Source organism: Anomaloglossus baeobatrachus, chromosome 4 (genome assembly GCF_048569485.1).
Source record: "Anomaloglossus baeobatrachus isolate aAnoBae1 chromosome 4, aAnoBae1.hap1, whole genome shotgun sequence".
Lineage (NCBI taxonomy): Eukaryota > Metazoa > Chordata > Amphibia > Anura > Aromobatidae > Anomaloglossus > Anomaloglossus baeobatrachus.
Window position 1 is genome coordinate 336,883,255 of NC_134356.1, and position 22,621 is coordinate 336,905,875.

A 22,621-nucleotide genomic window follows, 5' to 3' on the forward strand; every position below is an offset into this window, starting at 1 on the left:
AGTAAGGAGATACTGGGAGTTGTTGTTATCAGTCATCGTCAGACTCAGGACCATACAGGGACCACAGTACTGATGAGATTTAGTAAGTATCACAAACAAACATTTACATACAGGTACCTTATAGATAATGTTGTCTCTGATTGGAGTAGTTCTTTCTTTTCTTCATCTTGTCCAGATGCCATGCTGACTTTTCACATCCACAGCTCGTCTCTGTAGACTTCCATCTTCTCTGATTTTGTCCAGCACATCCTGGCATAATACCCCTAGCGGTGACCTTATAATGCTCCTGAATAACAATATAAGCATTACATGTGTGCCTGAATAAATCATTAATCCTCATTGAGTTCCCTCCAAAAAATATCACGCACACACTGTCCCTATTATACTACATACCCTCCAAATTCCTCTCTTCTTTCCATACTGGGCCCCATCTTCACACTGTCCTATTCACTGTATCTCACTATAGTGCCCAGTCTCTATACTGTTTCCCCTTTAACACACTCCCCCATCTCGGCATACTGTTCCATCCTTGCTTTGCCCTCACACTGTCTCTCCATGCTGCTGTAAAATAGTGAGTTTATGGAGATTGATTCATAGACTGGAGTACATATATTCATAAATATATGTATATATTGCCCCGTCCCTTTAAGGATGCCTGTAAGTTGGAAAATGCTAACCAAAAGTTTGAGATGGTAAGAACCAAACTCATCTGCTAGTTGTTCATCAAAGCCATCTGACATTGTTTGTCAAAGTTGTCAAAGTAGTGCTATATTCTGTTTGGAATGTTGGGCTATGAGCTGAAATAGCTATGAGAAACGTTTTACTGTAAGTTACTGTTACACTGAGGTCAAAGCTCAGCGAGCCTCAAAGGGTTTCTATATATATATATATAGATTGAAGTAGGTTTTGTTACAGGTCTCTAGTGCGCAGGTACACTTATTTCGCGGGTAAAATGTACCACGTGACATGATGTAATGCTCAACCTAAAATAAGGATAGTTAGTTTTTGTGTTACCATGTAAAGAGATAAGGGCTATCAGGAGGAGGGGTTTTGGGTTATAAAAGAAGCCCACACTTCAAAGGTAGTGGAGAAGGAGGGAGAGGCAGAAGGTGACAGGAGAAAGACGGACCCATCCGACCAAATCATCTACAGACCATCCCGAGACGGCTTACACACTACAAGCGATGTAAGATATATGAACTGTTATTTTTTTCTATCTGTCTCCATCTATTAACTCAAGCCAAGACAGTTATTTTTCTCTAATGACTGTAACCCTCCAACTCTTATCTGAATAAATTCATAATATGTTTTTGACCTATCTTCGCTCCAATCATTATATACTGGCTATGCAGTTGTCGCCGTAAACCCATTATTTAACATTTGGCGAGCACCAGCCTGAATGATTGTGAAACACAGCTGTTTTCTGTGCAAGGTGATTTTTTTCACGCTGCCTATTCTTGCAGAAGGACTTTTTTTTTTTCTTTTCTCTCACGTCATTCCCTGCCCTTTGTCCGAGAAGGGGGGTCTGTGGGTCTGTGAGTAATTTCTGTCCAAGTAATGCAGGCAAAGACGATACACTGTGTCCACATCAGAACCTAAGAGAGGGTTAACGTGACAAAGCTGCACGGAGGTCGTATGTGTCAAAGCCATTCCAGGACCATCCATCCAGTCGGTTGGAGCCATCCGAGGACCATATCCATAAGACGGTTGAAGCCATTCCAGGACAAGCATCACATATTGGTGAGATATGGATTTCATTCATCATTATTCTAATAATTGTCATGTAGAGTATACATTTGACCAGAGGCACACTGACGCACAGTTATGGTCAAATTTGTACCGGCAATGTGAACTTGAGAATACTAAGCTAGATAAAAAGTTTTTTACTGTGAATCGGTTGCAGAAAAAGATACAGAATGTATTGGGTATGGTATACACTTACAACTCCATGGTGGGTGGGGCACAGCCATATGCACACACTATCTGCATGGTGACTGACACACCCATAACAACAGGCACGTCCAATACAACAGACACACACGTCACAGATTCAGAAGCAACAGATTGTCCAAATTGTTCGATATTAGCAGAACATATCGAACATCTGGAGGATCAGTTGGAAACAAGAGCAGATTTAATATCAAAACTACGGAAAGATATTAAATATGTATCTGTTAATACGAGACAGAACACGACAGATGCTTCCCAATCACCTGCATCAGGTTTAGGTTCAGACGTACCGGACGGGCTGGATACGGCCGAGGACGAGACTCTGAATGAGGGGGAACTTCGGAAAAAGAAGTTACATGATAAGGCCGCCCGTCTTAACATTAAAATCCATGACCAATTAATGAAAATCATTAAAGACATACCGAAATATGATGATAAAATGGACGCCTTCCATAATGCGGACATTTTTGAGTCACATTCCGATAAATATAATCTAACAAATGAACAGAGAAACAAGATTTACAGGGTATGGCTTCCCTCCCACATGGCAAAAAGGTTACAAGCAACACCTAGGACTGACGAACACAATGACCTGATCCATGACACAAAGGAAGATAGGTTGAGACAGTTGATTCTCTTTACCACAGGAGAGTCTACCCCAACAGTCGAATTGTTAGAAAACCTTAAGACACACATACAGGAGGATCCGTTTGTCTTCCTAGTGAAATTCGAGCAAGGATATCGTTTGATAATGGAAATCGGATCTGATCAAGAACCGCCTTCCATGATCAAGGCCTTTGTTAAAAAGTTTAAATATTTGGACCCTGCTTCATTCGAAATAGCTTCTAGAATGGAAAATCTACAAGAGGCCACATCATTTATTGATAGAATACGTAGACGAATGAAGCAAAATCAGGTAAAATCAAAAATAGCCATGATAGAAGGGAACACTGACACATTAGTATCCCAGGAAAAACAGATCAAAAACAACAAAAGACCGGTGTTGAATTCTAAAAACAAGAATTCAGGGGGGGGTAACAGGAAAAGCACAATTCACTGCTTTTTTTGCGGCCTACCCGGACACCTGAAGTGGGAATGCAAGAAATTCCTGAGGGCGGGAGTTGAGGAAAGGCTGGGTAAGGAAAATGGACTGATGCCAAACACATCCAGTGCACCTCCCCCATCTTCAGCACCTCCATCATATGCACCCACTCATACTGACAACAGAAATAACCAATCACCATACACGCCCACTCATACTGACAACAGAAATAACCAATCACCATATGCACCACTGACCAGACAGATAAGGGAAATGTCCATACAGGGATTGGATGGAAGGGGCAAGACACCTGTTGCTCTTCTCCCTTCTCCATCATCCTGACTCGCAAAGCCGGTCCCCAGGCTGCATCCACTGGAATTTGTCACTCGAGTTTCAATGGATAGCTGTGGTCGACCATTTTTAAAGGTAAATCTTGAAGGTCAGGAAGTAACATTTCTCCTTGATACAGGTGCGCAATTGAGTGTCACAAATGTTGATTTACATTTAAAGCCAGATTCCCCTGTATGCACAATTGTTGGTTTCAGTGGTAAAAATGGAACAAAGGTGACTTTAGCGCAGGATGTTTCTTTGGAAATACCTGGTTTTTTGAAAACGAAAATGGATATTTGGTGTTGTCAGGATACTGAGAATATAATTGGCACTGATTTTATGGAAAAGCATGGCTGGATTATTGATTTGGGTAACAAAACAGTATGGAAAGATTCTAACGGTTGTAAGGCGGTAGTTATTGATCCAAATGAATATAGTCATGTCGGGACCATTTGTTTGACCGATGTAGTGTCAGCAGATCATTTGTGGCCTGAAACTGGTGGTGACGAAGTATTGACTGAGTTAGTACAGCGGTTTCCTTCTTTATGGGCTCAGTACAGGAATGAGGTTGGAACAATGAAGGATGTAGTTGTCAAAATTGAAGGCCGAGACCCACCTCCACAGCGTCAGTATAAGTTGCCTCCGGAGTCAGTTGCTCCGATGTCGAAGATTATACAGGAATTGTTGGCTCAAGGTGTCATACGTAAGGCAAATTCTGTCTGTAACAATCCATTGTGGTGTGTTCTGAAAAGCGATGGTAGCTATAGGATGTTGTTGGACTTGAGGATGTTCAATAAGTGTACTCCCAATGTAGCACCGATTGTAGCTGATACACATGACATGATGTCGAGATTGGATGCTAAGGCAAGGTATTTCTCAGTGTTGGATATCAGTAATGGTTTTTTCAGTATACCGATTGAGCAAAGGTGCCAATATCGATTTGCATTCAACCACCTCGATCAGCAATATGTATGCTGTAGGCTTCCTCAGGGGGCTAGTATGTCGCCAAGCATTTTTCATCAGGCGCTAGCGAACGTTTTGTCGAAATTTTCTCGTCCGGAATGTTTATTGCAATATGTGGACGATATCTTGTTGAGCACGGAGGATGAGGAGATGCACGTGATCTTGCTTGCAGAATTGTTTGAGCTGCTGCATGATGCAGGTTTAAAACTGAATACCAAAAAGGTCAAGCTGATGCAGACTGAGGTCAGGTTTTTAGGAGTTCTGCTAAGTCCAGGTACACGGCGACCCCTACAGGACAGAATAGAGGCAATTGCATCTCTTCCACTTCCAACATCACACAAGGCACTAAGACATTTTTTAGGACTTGTAAATTACTCAAGGGATTTCATTGAAAATTTTGCTGACAAAGCCAGACCTTTGTATGATCTTTTAAAAGGTGACAATGATGATTATTTTGGTCCCTGGAGTGTCGAACAGGAAAAAGCCTTCACACAATTGAAACATGATCTACAACACGCACCTGCGTTAAGTATGGTGGAAAAGAACGCACCTTTTGCGCTTCAAGCACACACTTCAGAGACAAGTGTCTCTGTGGTTTTGCTGCAGCTGCAAGGGGGGGAATGGAGAATCTTGGGGTACTTCTCTAAGCTTCTCTCACCTGTTGAGAGGGGGTTTGAGGTGTGCGCAAGACACCTGGTGGGAGTGTATTTTGCAATAAAAATCACTCAACACATCATCGGGTTCCAAAAGGTTATTCTCCAAACGCCACATTCCACACTGAAACTTCTCTTTGAGAAAAACATCCCAGGTGTGTCACATCAGAGATTTGCCCATTGGTTGCTCTCATTGTCTCCAAATCAAATTGAGGTAGATTATAAGGCCAAGTATGTTCTTCCTCAATTGATGCAGTATGAAGGACAAACCCATGATTGCATAGAAACGTTCCATGAACCAAGTCCATCTCTCTTCAGACGACAGTCGGAAGACGCAGATGAACCTGTGTTTGTAGACGGTTCTAGATTTTTTCTGGAAGGACACTATCACACAGGATATGGAATTTTCTATTCCAAGCGAGGACAAGTGGTAAAACACAAGTTACCGAGTCATTTCTCAGCTCAAAGGGCAGAGATAGAAGCGGTAAGAATGGTCCTACAGCTGAATGAAGCTGATGATCAAACTCCAATGGTAATCTACAGTGATAGCTCCTATGTTGTCAGATCCCTAACCGATTACCTGCCTGTTTGGGAAAGGAGAGGCTACGTGGACTCGTCCAACAAAGCCTTGTTGCACCGCGAAACTCTAGAATCAATTTTTGAGATGGCATCTAGGGCCCCAAATAGATTTGCTATAGTGAAAGTCGCTGCACATCAAAGATCTGATGATGAGTTATCTGTAGGTAATGCAACCGCAGATGCTCTAGCCAAAGAAGCTGCCCTGACAGGAGAGGAAGTGTTTGACTCTGAACCCTCTGAGAATTCAGCGGTTCAGAGAGCAGACACGTACATACCTTCATTTGCAGAAGAACAGAGAAAAGATCCTTCTCTTGTTATTTTTCTGGATGATCCAAAACCTCCTTTCATTTGTGAAAATGGGGTTTTGTGTCACAGTTCAAATGAAGAATTGCGTCCAGTTGTACCAAAACATCTACAGGTAGAATTCACTCGATACAACCATGAGAGTTTAGGTCACTTGGGACAACAGAAATTGTTAGTCATTCTCAAGGAGAAATTTTATTGGGAAAAAATGGACGAAACAGTTCAAAGTGTTGTACTATCATGTCTCATTTGTGCCCAAATAAATCCAAGACCTAAAGGACAGAAGCCACCACTTCTACGAATCGCACCTGCAGATGGTCCATGGTCTACACTGCAGATAGACTATATTGGTCCTTTACCCTCAGGTAAACATGGTCTCAGGTATGCATTGATTGTGGTAGATGTGTTCTCAAAATGGGTAGAAATATTACCTGTTAGGAAAGATGATGCTTTGTCCACAGCAAGGGAATTGGTACAACATGTCTTTTGTACTTGGGGGATCCCAAGGATGATTACCTCCGATCGAGGTAGCCACTTCACAGGTAAAATCATGCAAACTGCTTGTGCTATTCTAGGGGCGCGACAGCAATTTCATGTCCCCTATCATCCACAATCTGCGGGAATTGTGGAAAGAATGAATAGGACAATCAAGTCCAGAATTGCAAAGATGCTTTTGGACAAAGGTAACACTTGGGTTGACAAGGTGCCTTTCATACTGATGAGTATAAGAGGTTCAATCTCTTCTACAACTCAATTCACTCCGTTTGAGTTGATGACGGGAAGAAAAATGCCATTGTGGTTTCCACATGAGCCATTTTTATCCACTCCACAAAAAGATGCTATCTCAAGGTCCCAATGGTTGAGATCGCTGCAGGAGAACCTGAAAGCGATTCTGCCATATGCGGCATCGAGAATGCAGAAAATGGAGCCACCCTATGAGTCCAAATTCAAGAAAGGTGCTCTAGTGATGATCAAAACCTTTCGCAAGAGTGGACCATGGGAGTGTAATTGGGAAGGTCCTTTTGAAGTCCTTGAGACTATGGGACAAGTCATGATTCTTGTGCACCGAGTGTCAAATGTGGTAAAAAAGACCCGGAAAACACAAAAAGTGTGGGTTCACGTTGACCAGTGCAAAATATTTGTGACAAAATAATGATACTGCATTTCTTTCCAGGAAGAAATGGTTTCCTATACGAACTGGAATAAAGAACCTAAAGACTGTGAAGGAAAGATGACATCAAGCCTACCGGAGAAAGAACATCTTCCCAAGCTCAAGACAAGCTTCTACGTGATGGGATCTACGTTCCTGCTGCTTTGCTTTATTTTCGTCATTGTTTACATGTTACATCAAGGAACAATCGCCAATGATGTGAATGAACAGACTAGAGAGATTCAACATTCTCGAAGACCAAGAGGATCAGATACACGGAACTTACTGACAGAGGACATCACGGACAATTCTGTGGAGATAACAGGAAATATCTGCATGGGATATGGAACAAAATGTTGCATTGAATTGCATTTCATACACGACACAGACATAATATTACATGCGATTGCAGGACCTAAAACTAGATTCACACAATTACAAGGAGAATATGTACACAATAATAAAACTGGTACATGGGAATGTTCTCCTACAGATGTACTATACTGGAACATAGAGATCAGAGGTGATGAACCTGCTGTATGGTCCGGTGATATTACAAATGACATGATTGCAAAGGGAAAGTTTGGAAGATCCAAAACAGAAATTTTGTTAAAAACTCAGGTTTTTGGGAAAATTCTGGATCCTTCTTTACTCTCCATCACAGAAGGAGATAAAGATTGGGTCAAAACATGGAATTTCCAGATAACACGGGAACCTGTGCAAGTTCAGGTATCTGTAGTGTTTACCGTTACTAACACTATAGTTCCGGAAATAAGGGTTTCACCACAGACAGTACATAATAAAGTAAATACATTTCCCATAATGTTAAAATGTAACACAAGGTTGAAATTGCCTTCTGAGTCTTTGTTGACATGGACCAAAAATTCATCATTTTTGGGAAGTTTTTTAAACAGTCCAACTAATGTCATTCACAGAGGTCAGATTGGTAATATCAGGTGGATGGATGATACTTTCATTTTTTCCATAGAAAATCCATCTTCCAGGGACTCTGGAATTTACCAGTGTTGCGTTGAAACAAAGACACATTACAGACATTGTAAAGACGTTAGTGTGAATATTTGGTCAGCAGCAGATAGTGCATGCACAGACACGAGGTTCATGCCGTCTACTCCTTTCCAAATTAATCAATTTCAGTCCAAGTCCTTATTAAGGGATGGAGAATTTATGACTATGGTGTGGATTTTCAATATGTCTCATTGGAAGATCTCTACCAGGTTTCCTCAGTGTCAATCACATCTCATAAACATGGAGATGGGGATAGAACAGTGGTTTGGGAAAAGAACAGCTCAAACTAGGAGTAAGAGAGGAGTGTTAGAAGGAATTCTGGGAGGAATTGGGACAGTGGGAAGTCTGACTAATGCCATGAATATACAGACACTTAAGTCAGATTTGGATAATATTGGTTTTATTGGAGGAAAAGGTGTAAAGGTTCAGAAGAGTCTGAATCAACTTCTGGAAAAGATGGTAATGAATACAGCTGCTGTACTAGGCTCTTCCATGTCACATCTACAGGATGCTACATTAGCTCTCGTGGAAAGCACACACGAAACACAAGTGGCTAAAGCGTGCCTGGAGATACAGGTAGAGTACTCTTCTAATTTAAAGTTGATTGCACAAGCTTTACAGAGTGGAATTACTCCACTGGGAATACTGCGAAATTTACCTGTAGAGTATGATTTTGCATTGAATCATACGGATTTGTGGGTAAATAAGTGGTTAGGATGTGAACGAAACATTTGTGTTGGCACATCACTAATCCCAGTGATCGTAAGAGAAGGAACTATTGTTCCTGTTACAGTTTTGGGTATACCTGTGAGCAACACACAACAAGTGTTCTATCAACTGCAGTACACAGATTTTGCATTTGATGGAGTGAACACTGAACAAGTAGACATTTCTTCATGTTTGCATTTTGTTTCTAAGGTGATGTGTTTACCTGGACAGGATAAGGTGATTTATCATTCATGTTTTCATAATCATTCTTCTTGTCATGCGAGAATAGGGACTGTACAGACACTACATGATCTGGTGACTCCAGTAAGTCCAACTAAGATATGTTTTCAGGTCATGTCTGAGACAGAAAAGGTTTCTGTTTTCTATCCTGCTTGTGTACATAAGGAAAACCTACCTATGGGTTTGTATTGTATAGAAGGAGATGTGATATCTCTTTCAAAGAAGGAAGGAAGTTTTAATATCACTTCTATAGAAAAGAGAAACTTAACGGCATTTCCGATACAATTCAATTTATCACAGATAAATGATTTTCCTTGGGATATGTGGACAAGTGAAGTAAAGAAAGACAAGGGTTTGTTAGATTTATTAACGAAACAGTTAAAGGAAGCAGAAATTATATTCAGACATGAACAAGGTGAATTAAGTGATATTGAACACGAATGGAATGGAATGTCAGGTAGAACTTGGTGGAAGAGTTTTAGTAAATCTGTACATTCCTGGTCTCAGTCATCTTTTCAGTCAGCGGTTGGTAATGTTTTATTTAATCCCATCATAATCATATTTTTATTAGTTTTGATGTGTATTATATATCAAGTTTTTGTGATGTGTAGAATTCAGAAGATATATAGGAACATAAAAATAGAAATGAAAAAGGAAGATAACATTCTTAGGGGAATGTTAAATCGCAAGATGACTTTTTGACAGAAAGTTGCAGATTGGTTTATCAAGTCAAATATTGGTCTAGAATTTCCAACAAGAATGTATGTGATACGAATGATGACACGATTGAGTTAGGGTTTCCCGGGGTTCATCAAACTTCCATATAAGGGGGGACTGTAAAATAGTGAGTTTATGGAGATTGATTCATAGACTGGAGTACATATATTCATAAATATATGTATATATTGCCCCGTCCCTTTAAGGATGCCTGTAAGTTGGAAAATGCTAACCAAAAGTTTGAGATGGTAAGAACCAAACTCATCTGCTAGTTGTTCATCAAAGCCATCTGACATTGTTTGTCAAAGTTGTCAAAGTAGTGCTATATTCTGTTTGGAATGTTGGGCTATGAGCTGAAATAGCTATGAGAAACGTTTTACTGTAAGTTACTGTTACACTGAGGTCAAAGCTCAGCGAGCCTCAAAGGGTTTCTATATATATATATAGATTGAAGTAGGTTTTGTTACAGGTCTCTAGTGCGCAGGTACACTTATTTCGCGGGTAAAATGTACCACGTGACATGATGTAATGCTCAACCTAAAATAAGGATAGTTAGTTTTTGTGTTACCATGTAAAGAGATAAGGGCTATCAGGAGGAGGGGTTTTGGGTTATAAAAGAAGCCCACACTTCAAAGGTAGTGGAGAAGGAGGGAGAGGCAGAAGGTGACAGGAGAAAGACGGACCCATCCGACCAAATCATCTACAGACCATCCCGAGACGGCTTACACACTACAAGCGATGTAAGATATATGAACTGTTATTTTTTTCTATCTGTCTCCATCTATTAACTCAAGCCAAGACAGTTATTTTTCTCTAATGACTGTAACCCTCCAACTCTTATCTGAATAAATTCATAATATGTTTTTGACCTATCTTCGCTCCAATCATTATATACTGGCTATGCAGTTGTCGCCGTAAACCCATTATTTAACAGCTGCCCCTTCTCTATACCACTCACCGCCCACACTACCTAGTCTCTCTTCTGTGCCTCCTCACCTTTTATGCATCCCATAATGTTTGCTCACTACTTTCACATCCATCCTCCCCTCAGTCCTTGTACTGTGTACCTTATACCCCCACTCATCATTCTGCATCTTCAAATTTACCCATGCTTTCAATACTATCCTCAAATTTCTTCCTGTTTGTTCCCCATACTGTGTCTGTTTACCTTCCCCCCCCAATCCTCTCTACCGATACTCTGTACTCAAATTTCATCCACTAATTAGAATAAATCTTTGGTGTCTTCAACTCCAATGGAGCACTTACCACACCAAATGTCTGCTGCTGTGGCACCGAGGAGTGATGTCAGCAGTGTTATAGTGTGCAGTCCCGGTCTCAGTGCGGCACCCCCACATGCCCCAGCTCCCAAGCTTCAGTTGTGTCACTGCTCTACTCATCTGTCTGGCAACTACACAAGCTCCTCTCCTGCCCTGGGGTCTGCTGCAGCCTCCTCCTGCTTCCAGGCTACATGCAGGCCTTCTGTAAGTGCCCATAGAATGCATGCGCGGCCACGCACCCTTCTTTAAAGGGCTGGCGTCTCATTACCTGGAACTGTTTCTTGAGGTCACCCATCACCTGAAAGGTATTTAAGTCTACATTCCCTTAGGGGGGCACCTGAGCAACATTGCTTATTTGTGCGTTACTATTTCTCAGGTCCCATTACGCTACTGTGTCTAGTTCTGCTTGTTGTGTCCTAGTACCAGTCTCATGTTCCTAACCTGTGTCTCCTCTTAGAGCCTGCTCAATACCACCACCTCCGTGCTGCTACATCTAGGCCACCAACTCCATGATGCCACGTCTGAGTCACCACCTCTGTGTTGCCACATCTGAGCCACCACCTCTGTGCTGCCACGTCTAAGCCACCACCTCTATGCTGCCACATCTGAGCCACCACCTCCGTGCTGCCACGTTTGAGCCACCACCTCTATGCTGTCAAGTCCGAGTCACCATCTCTGTGCTGCCACACCAGCACTTTTCCAGTCTGTAACAGCCAACCTCCACTGGTTAATGGCAGTCGTGCATTCAGGCTGTGCCAGACAATACCTGTATAGGGGTTTGCTACTGGTTAGCTACTCCAGGGGTACAGCCCAGTGGTTCCACTCCCAGATGCTCATCGCACCTCGGCAACAGTAACAGTTTTCTCAGGCTGTGGACTTCACCGGGACCAAGCTTACCCACCTGGCAGACTTGCAGCAAGAGCTCACCCACCAACGTGATACCCAGGCAAAACTAGTGATGTGCATGAAATCTGTAGAGTCCCGTCTGGCGGCAATGCAAGCTTTCGGATCCTCTGACTCTCCCCAGCTTGTCGAGATGCAGAAGAAACTTTCCCGCCAGCATGAAGCATAGAGATGCATGTCCGAGTACATGGCTTCTGTGGACTCCCGTTTGTATGCACTGCAGAACTCGGCTCCTTCAGCTACTCCAGATCCTGTGGTGCCACCTGCATACCTGTCCAGATCTCGCCTGGCCTCCCCACCGATGTATGGAGGTAATCCAAGACTATGCCAAGGGTTCTTGAATCAGTGCTCTTTGTACTTCGAACTTTCACATCTGCACCTTGCGACCAACCACTTTAAAGTGGCATTCATCATGTTGCATATGACCGGACAGGCCCTGGCCTGGATGAATCCTCTCTGGGAGAAGAATGATCCGATTGTCCAACACCTGTCCGCCTTCTTAACTACCTTCTGTAAGGTATGATGAGCCAGGAGGCCTCGCCTCTACCTCCTCATTACTCATGAGAATCTGCCAGGGAAATCTCACCGTGGGGCAGTACGTAATCGAGTTCCGCACCCTGTCCTCCGAACTCGGATTCAACAACGAGGCGTTGATGGCCGCCTTTTGGGAGGGATTGTCCAGAACAATTAAGGACGAACTGACAGGTCAGTATGTACCTTCCACCCTGGATGACCTGATCTCCTTGGTATCCCGTATTGACCTACGCTTCCAGGAACGTGCCAGAGAGTTTACCCGGGAGAGGAGAACCTCGCATTTGGCACCCACCTTTTAGCAACCCATGTTGCCTCATCCCTCCAGGGCCATTACCCTGCATGATCTTATGGAGGTGGAATGCGTTGCAGAGTTCAGGTTGCGTCAGGAGACTTAGTGAGTGGCAGGAGAGTGCTTCTACTGTGGAAGTGTCAAGCACCAGATTCGGGACTGTCCTGTGAAGTCGGGAAACTACCGAGCCTATGGTCCATCGGAGAGGCCACCCTAGGTCACGTCAAGTCCTCTTTATTCCTCCACGTACCAGTATCCCTGTCCTGAGGTTCCACCCAGTTAATGAAGTATGTGTCCCTGGGCTCCGGCTCCGCCGGAAATTTCATCCAGCAGTCTGTTGTGGATCGTCATCAGATTCCAGTCCAGTGCCTTTCCAACGCCATCCCAATCTCCTCCGTGGATGAGAGACCCCTTTTCCGAGCCTATCCGGTTTGTCACAGAGACTCTTGAGATGTGAGTACGATCGCTGCACTCTGAGAAGATTGCCTTTCACGTGCTGCCAGGTATGGCTCATGCTCTGCTGCTGGGGTTACCATGGATTCGGTCACACAAGCCGGTACTGGTTGGGATTCAGGAGATATACTCCGGTGGGAGGCACACTGCTACAACAAGTGTCTGATTCCTGTTCATTCCTCTCACCCACCAGCAGCTCCAGCTAATCTCCCGAGCCTGCCATCCACATTCTGGGTCTATGCCATCATCTTTGACAAGAAAGAGGCTGAGACGCTACCGCCAAATAAGTCCTATGACTACCCCATCAACCTCCTCCCCAGGTCGTCGCGTCCTCGAGGGCATATCTATTCCCTGTTGCAAGTACAGACTCAAGCCATGTCCGAATACGTAAATGAGAATCTGGCCCGAGGCTTAATCCAAAGCTCCTTTTCTGTAATTTATGCTTGGCATTTTTGGAGTCCTTGGTTTTAATTTGTGTGTCTTTTTTATTCTTCTTCTTCTCGTTTTTCTATTCCCTATTTCTGTATAGGTTAAAAGGGATCCATACCTTTTCAACCGATGACATCACTCTTCTGAGCAAAAATAAACTATTTATGCTGCATATTTCTGTAAAGAATCCTTGTTTTCGCTCTCATTGCACTGCTATGATATAATTTTGTCATATGCCTGTTGATCAATTTTATATATGATCCCCGCCCCTATACTTACCTGTCTTATAACTCCTTTTAAACACTATTTGTCCGTGAGATGGCTACTGCGCATGTGCGCCGCGGGCTGATAGCTTGGACGCATCCTGGAAGGTCTCTACGAGTGATGTGGGCGGTACTTCATGACGTCACCAGGGATTTCCCTGATCCGTGACATCACTCTGAGGCCGGAAGTGATGCGCCCGTGGCGTCCACTCGCGCTGCGCATGCGCTACAGCTGACGGTCATCTCACAGTCACTCGGGGCTTTAAATAGCCCGGCACACACAATCAAGGCACGGCCCCCCGAGGCAGCCCTACGCGAAACGCAGCGTCGGGGCCCCCAGGACAGCACTTACCGCAACGTCTACATTATGGGTGAGCACTTTTGACTTTATATATTTGGGTGACTTGGTGGCTGCAGTGCATCTATAGTGTGCGATTGGCTAAACTGTCCCTATTTATGTGTGTTAGGACTTGGATGCCTGAGTCTTCCCTTATACCGGGAATACTTGTTTACACCCAGTAATTTGGGCTCCTCTCCCTGCCACCGTGGTTTAGGCATATGAATATATGAACCTGATGGTACATGAGATGCCTTGTGCAGATTGACTTTATTACATGCTAGAATTTTTGTCTACACGGTGGTGGTGTGTCGATCCTCATACTGATTGGTGGTACTATACGTTACTGGATAGATCAGGCTGGTCCAGGCACTGGTGTTACTATGTGAACACTATTCCCACATTTAAGTGGGACATAGTCTCTGTTTGCCAACCGTTTACTTGGCACAGCCTGCACTGTATGTCACTTCTAATGTGTGCTCATCAATTACCTTCCTTGCGGTAATTCTGCTGTTCCTTCTCTTTGCACCTTACCCCCCCTTTCCTGAGTGTCAATTTTAACAACTTTTGTATTCAATAAAGTTGTACCTTTTTAAAAAAAACGCAATTTTTGGAATATGACTCCGTTTTTTTCTGAAGTTTCATATTGCTGGGAGTTTCCATACTTGAACCTTCATGATGTATCGGATGTATTTTATTATATATATATATGTTCTGTGTTTCCACAGCTGTATCATCTGATAAAATGGACTTTAAGGCACGCGAACAGACATGGCGTGCACAACTTGACCTAATGTTTGGGGGAGAAAGTGGTGCAAGCATTGATTTTAATTCTAAGGACTTTACTGACCTCACCAATAAGTATAAGGAGCTTATGCATAAAAGACTGCGACTGGTGGAAAAAAGCCTTCCTAGAGAGATACCTGACCTGTGGTCTTGTCCCCAGGAGCCTGCGGGTTCAGGTTTTTCCTGCCTTCCCCACGGAGGATGATGTATTTAAAAATCAATGGGAGGAATTGGCAACTACCTGTTCAAGGGGTTTTATCTCACTGCTGGTAAAATCTAATGAAAGTTCCTTAATAGAACTCAATGCTGACCTGGGCACTATTCAGGAGGACATTAAAAAATCATTATCCCCTGAGAGATCCTCAAAATTCTATGCTGATCTCGATGTGGAAATTCAAAAGTGGGAGAAAGAGATCATTGGGACCAAGACCAAGAAATATCAAAGGGACCTCTCTGATTTTCAGAGCAATAAGGTATATAGGTGGAGGAAACAATATAAAACACCAAGACACTCGCCACGCGACCGATCTGCCTCTTTTTCGTCGGTTTCGTCTGTTGAGGACAATTCAGCTCGAAGGGAGGATACTGAGGCTGGTAGTGAACGGATGGGCTTTATTAGAAATTTGAGGTCTGCTATGCAATCAACCAAACGCAAGATAACATCACCTGCACAGACTGATAAGAGATCCAAGAACAGAACCTTGGAGGTAATTAATTTATCTTCTCATTCCATTACTCCCCAACAACGGGAGGTTCTGTCCTTGGGTCTCACATTTGTACCATCTAATCACTATGATTACTTCACAGCCTTAAAGGACCTGCACCTTTTCTCAAGGAAAATCGTCCTAAAAAAACTACACTCTAAGGGCAATGTTGCTGAATTGGGCCTCAACAGTCGTGCTGAACGGGAGGCGGTTCGGGTGCTGGAAGAGCTGGCAAGTGAGTCTACCCCTGATACACCCGATAAGTTTCCTCGCTCTGTTCTCCCCAGGTCTACCACATTCCCCTCACTCTCCATCTGTCCCCAGGTTGACATTTTCACGCAGTTGGTGGGTAATGATCTGAAACAAATTAACAACAAAAAGAAAAAAGATAACCTTACTTCGGATCAGAGGCTAGCCCTGTGTGAATTAAAATCCTGGGATGACGTATTATTTAAACCTGCGGACAAAGGTGGGAATGTGGTAATTTGGCCTGTGGAGAAATATGAGTGTGAGGTGTTTAGGCAGCTTTGCAATAAGGAGGTATATACAACTTTGACTTATAACCCTGTGGGAGGCTTTTTTTCCATTCTACTAAAGATTTTGGAGCAGGCTCTGAATGCAGGTACCATCACTAAGAAAGTTTTTCATGGCCTCATGGTAAAAAATCCCGTTACTCCAACATTTTATTTGCTGCCGAAAATTCATAAAGATCCCCAGAATCCACCCGGACGTCCAATTGTCTCTGGCATAGGAGGGCTGTGCGATCCAATTTGTAAATTTATAGAACATTATTTGCACCCCTTAGTGGAGACGCTGCCCTCTTATGTCAGAGACACTATGGACGTCCTTCAATGTCTTGATGACATGACCCTGGAACCGGATATGTATTTGGTGGTGGCAGACGTTGAAAGCCTCTATACCAGTATAAAACACACTGATGGCTTGGAGGCGTCACAATATTTTCTCACCATGAGTAATCTAGACGTGGACTTGGTCGGTCTGGTGTTGGAGTTATTGCAGTTCATACTTACACATAATTTTTTTATTTTTAAAGATAGGGTTTTTTTACAGAAACAGGGTACAGCCATGGAAGCGGCATGTGCCCCGTCGTATGTCAACCTCTTCCTGGGACTCTGGGAGAGGGGCATTTTCGGCGGGGCAGATGCTGCTCCCCAGGTACAAGGATGGTACAGATACATCGATGATGTACTGTTCATCTGGCAGGGCTCACTTCATGATTTACAGACGTTTATGACAGGATTGAACTGCAATGACTCCAACATCAGACTTACCTATAAGTTTGACAAACAGGAGATTGATTTCCTGGATATAAAAATTCTTGTACAGGCTGACGGTGTTGTACACACTGACTTGTATAGAAAGAGACCTCTGTTAATGCCCTCCTGCATGCCTCCTCCGCCCACACACCATCTACCATCAGGGCAATTCCCATGGGCCAGTTCCTCAGAGCCAGAAGGATTTGTGCTACTGGCAAACTCTTTGAGGAACAGACCGAGGATCTAAGGGATAGATTTACTGAGAGGGGGCTATAGCAGGAGGTGCATTAAGAGAGGCTATTTAAGGGCTAAATCTAGTAATAGGAGTGATCTTTTGACACCGACTACCAGGAAGTCTTCCCCTGGAGCCATACGGTTTATTTCCACTTATAACCACCAGTGGGAGCGCATGCGTCAGATTTTACAAAAACATTGGTCTATTCTGCTCACTGAATCAACTCTGGCGGGTGTTTTGCCTACATCTCCCTTGATGACGGCAAGAAGGAGCATGAATTTAAAGGACCACCTGGTCAAAAGTAACTATGTGGCAAACGTGACCAATCCCTGGGTCGTGGGTAGGAGAGTCGGTTTTTATCCGTGTGGTGATTGCCCTGCATGCCCCAATATGGTGAGATCTACAGTGTTCTTATCAGCGGATGGGCTTAGAGAATTTAAAATATTGGATTTTAAATCCTGCAGCAGTACATATGTGGTGTACTATGCCACTTGTACTTGCAATTTAATCTATGTAGGTCTCACCTCCAGGGAATTACGTGTTCGCACACGCGAACACGTAAGAGACATTCTGGCAGCACGCACCACCGAGGAACCGGCCCTCCTCAAACCCATACCGAGACACTTTCATGCTCATCATAACTGCGACCCCACTGGATTCAGGGTTCGTGGCATTGAACAGATTAGGATGGGTGCTAGAGGTGGAGATATGAAGCGTCTTCTGGCACAGTGGGAGTGCCGTTGGATTCATATTTTGGGTACACTTAGACCCAATGGGTTGAATGAGCAGAAGAGCTTTGCTCCTTTTTCTGTCTTTTTATTATTCTTATTCTCATTTTTCTATTCCCTATTTCTGTATAAGAAAGGGTTTAAGGGATCCATACCTTTTCAACCGATAACATCACTCTTCTGAGCGAAAATAAACTATTTATGCTGCATATTTCTGTAAAGAATCCTTGTCTTCGCTCTCATTGCACTGCTATGATATAATTTTGTCATATGCCTGTTGATCAATTTTATATATGATCCCCGCCCCTATACTTACCTGTCTTATAACTCCTTTTAAACACTGTTTGTCCGTGAGATGGCTACTGCGCATGCGCGCCGCGGGCTGATAGCTTGGACGCATCCTGGAAGGTCTCTACGAGTGATGTGGGCGGTACTTCATGACGTCACCAGGGATTTCCCTGATCCGCGACATCACTCTGAGGCCGGAAGTGATGCGCCCGTGGCATCCGCTTGCGCTGCGCATGAGCTACAGCTGATGGTCATCTCACAGTCACTCGGGGCATTAAATAGCCCGGCACACACAATCAAGGCACGGCCCCCCGAGGAAGACGTACGCGAAACGCAGTGTCGGGGCCCCCAGGACAGCACTTACCGCAACGTCTACATTATGGGTGAGCACTTTTGACTTCATATATTTGGGTGACTTGGTGGCTGCAGTGCAGCTATAGTGTGCGATTGGCTAAACTGTCCCTATTTATGTGTGTTAGGACTTGGATGCCTGAGTCTTCCCTTATACCGGGAATACTTGTTTACACCCAGTAATTTGGGCTCCTCTCCTTGCCACCGTGGTTTAGACATATGAATATATGAACCTGATGGTACATGAGATGCCTTGTGCAGATTGACTTTATTACATGCTAGAATTTTTGTCTACACGGTGGTGGTGTGTCGATCCTCATACTGATTGGTGGTACTATACCTTACTGGATAGATCAGGCTGGTCAATGGACACTAGTGTTACTATGTGAACACCATTCCCACATTTAAGTGGGACATAGTCTCTGTTTGCCAACCGTTTACTTGGCACAGCCTGCACTGTATGTCACTTCTAATGTGTGCTCATCAATTACCTTCCTTGCGGTAATTCTGCTGTTCCTTCTCTTTGCACCTTACCCCCCCTTTACTGAGTGTCAATTTTAACAAATTTTGTATTCAATAAAGTTGTACCTTTTTAAAAAAAAACGCAATTTTTGGAATATGACTCCGTTTTTTTCTGAGTTTTCATATTGCTGTGAGTTTCCATACTTGAACCTTCATGATGTATCGGATGTATTTGATTAATCCAAAGCCCTCCTTTCTTGCTGGAGTGTGCTTCTTCTTTCTTAAAAAAAGGACGACTATCAGGGGATGAATAAGATCACAGTGAAGAATAAATAACCGTTGCCTCTTATTCCCAAACTGTTAGACCAACTGCGAGGCTCTAGGATCTTCTCTAAACTTGAACTATGGGGAGCATACGATCTGGTCCGGATCCGGTCAGGTGGCGAATGGAAGACAGCATTCAAGACTGATAATGGACACTAGAAATATCGAGTGATGCCTTTTGGGCTTAGTAACGCCCCCGTAGTCTTCCAGGAATTTGCGAACGACATATTCCTTCTTTACACCTGCCTGGTTGTTTGCCTAGACGACATCCTCATTTTTTTCTCCAGATCTGTCTACCCACCGGAGGAATGTTCGTCTGGTTCTTCATAGATTGAGGGAGAACCGCCTCTATGCAAAGCTTGAGAAGTGTCTGTTCAACCAGACCTCGTTGCCATTCCTAGGGTACATAGTCTCTGATGCCAGTCTGAACATGGACCCGGACAAGGTGTCGGCCGTACTGAAGTGCCCGCCGGAAAGGTGGAAGGCTATCCAGCAGTTTCTAGGATTGACCAATTATTACAGGCAATTCATCCTGCATTTCTCTTCAGCACAGAAGGAAATCCATGGCACTTACTTCCAGTGAATAAAATCTTCTTTTATCCTGCACATCTTTTCTCTGCTGTGTCCCATCTCAGCTCCGACCCACAAAGGGGAGAATCCGAAGAAATGGACCTCGGAGGCTGAAGATTCCTTCTTGTCACTGAAATGGGCCTTTGCTTCTGCTCCGACATTGCATAGATCCGATACCACCAAGCAGTGTATCCTGGAGGTCGATGCCTCTTCTTCCATGCTGTCAAGTCCGAGCTACCATCTCTGTGCTGCCACATCCGAGCTAACCAGCACCTGACATTAAAAGACTTTTCCAGTCCGTAAGAGCTGACCTCCACTGGTTCCTGGCATTCGTGCATGTAGGCCCCCTGTGGCTGCGCCAGACAATCCCTGTATAGGGGTTCGCTACTGGTTAGCTCCTCCAGGGGAGTCCAGCGTACAGTACAGTGGGTCCACTCCCATACGCTCACCTCCCCTCAGCGACTGTAACAAGTATGATCAGCTAACCTGATCACACTGCTGACATTGCCTTGACTCGAAAGTGTCGTGGTTAGGGCCTCAATTTTTCTTGCACCTAAAAGACGCAAATACAATCAGTCACTGGGAGTCAGCATGCTGCACCATCTCTGAGCTGGCTGTCAGCTTAATAGTCGCCTCAGGCAACAGCCCAGATATGCCATTGTTATTTACCTTAGTGAGGGGACAGCTAACAGAATAGGTATCACTTTTAAAATCACGTGATGTGCACTGAAATCAGACCATCTGTACAGTTTCAAAGTTGATATGTTAGCATTCTTTTTGATTAACTTACAGTTGTAAATACTAAAGACCTTTTGTGTCATTGTACAACTCATTTATGCAAATTACACTTCATCAATTTATTACCTCAAAATGACAAAACAAGCAATACTTACAGTAACGACTAAAGACTTCACCACTGTCTGCCACTTTTTTTTTACATAGCTGCAGTAGCTGTCTTAAACAAATGACCACTTTAGCCAATCACTTGATTCAGAAGTGATGTTGTCGTAGACAGCAAAAGACTACTAAGCCCAGTGATTGGCCGCAGCAGTCACCTCTTGTAGCTAAGATGCTACTGCTGTAAAACAGGGGAGTGGGGGACTGGAACATCAAAGGCTTCTGCATGTAAGTTATGCTTATTCCAGGGATCACATTATTATGAATATAGTCTTATAATGTATGATCACTAGAGGTCCAACTGCTGGGACACCTCTACCAATCTTGAGAAAAGTCCTCCTAAAGACTTAAGTGTAAATAATGGGGTGGTGCATGAGTTGAACAAACAGATTTTCAGGATCCTAGTCCACTGGTCATGTTAGTAGACATTGACAATTTATTGTGAAATTCTTACTAATGTGACATCCCTGGTGCTTTCCTGATTAGTAGGCTGCTGAGACCCTATGCGTGCTTCATGGCGAAACCTGTCAACGTTGGCACTGGATTAGGGTCCATTTGTTCAACTCTAGTGGTGTGCATGTGCAAATGTATTCAGTAGAAAAATCTTTTGATATAGCATGATTCAATGATGGCTTGCATATCCTTTGTTAAAGCTCTTGTAGAAAAGGGGTACATAGACAACGTTCTTTAGAAAAAAAAGAAAACCCATTCTGAACCTGTAATGAAACTGCTGTGCTTGAAAGAAGCATGAATGTCGCACTTATTAAAACAATCCCCAAGAAATAATGAATTTCCTCACCTGCTCGGCCCTGCACATCTTATGAGTAAGTAGCCTCCAGCATTACACATTTTAGCCATGACAAGCAACACATAAGTTGTCGCACCAGTTTTTTACAGCTGACACACCACCTCCTGTGCGAGTACACATATTGGAACATTCTCACATTTCTCATAAATATGATTGCAAGATAACATGATTATGATCATGAAGTAGCGATAAACGTTTCATATGAGCTGGGAACAGAATATAGCTGATTTTTTTATTGCTTAATGATTTAATTAAATGTCTATTTATTTTGTCATGATGTTTTTCTAATTGTTAATTTGATAATACAGTTAGTGAGTAAAGAAAATCTATCTTAGATTTAGACCCCAAAAACTGTTTAGAGAGCTATAAAGATGACCAGAATTCAGTGCATGTTTGTGATCTGACACTTGCTGCTGTGCTAAATGTCTACTGGGCTTTCCTTAAAGGGGTTGTCGTTAACATTGATGACCTATCTTAAGGTGGTCATCAATTTTTGATTGGTCGGAGTGCAAAACTCGGCATCCCCACCTATTAGCCGTTCCAAGTACCGGTAGTTGCAGAGCAGCACAGCACACCTCATCAATGGGAAAATGGATGCGGTTATTTGAATAGGAGGCGGATATCCAATATCTAGACATGGCCACCATATAGTTGACAGAGCTGTGCTATGCAGCTCCACCACTATGTATTTCCGGCACCTGCTGGTACCGGAAACAGCTAATCAGTATAAGTGCCAGTTGTCGCAGACATTGATATCCTGTCATAAGGATAGGTTGTTTATGTTACAATTACTGTCAATTTCTTTAACCCTTTTATGACCAAGGACGTACTGATACATCCTTCGTCACCTCCCTCTAGTTACAGCAGGCTCCGGAGGCGAGCTCACAGTATTCCACACACATGTCTGCTGATCAGCATGAAGTGTGTGGCTAACAAAAGCAGGTGTATAGGAGATCCACCGATGCCTGTTAACCCCTTAGATCACGCTATCAAACACTGACAACATTTAAAGGGTCACGGTGGGGATTGCGATATTCCCCGCCAT

At 43.5% G+C, this 22,621-nt stretch overlaps 1 protein-coding gene across 1 annotated transcript; it reads left to right on the forward strand.

The window, feature by feature from the left end:
* Nucleotides 1–656: 656 nt before the first annotated feature.
* On the forward strand, nucleotides 657–17,160 carry LOC142302400 (uncharacterized). The gene is made up of 4 exons (XM_075343448.1): nucleotides 657–1,740; nucleotides 6,995–9,125; nucleotides 14,875–15,007; nucleotides 15,093–17,160. Exons 1-4 carry the CDS (start codon nucleotides 1,636–1,638, stop codon nucleotides 17,158–17,160), a joined length of 4,437 nt encoding a protein of 1,478 aa, XP_075199563.1. The 5' UTR covers nucleotides 657–1,635.
* Nucleotides 17,161–22,621: the final 5,461 nt, after the last annotated feature.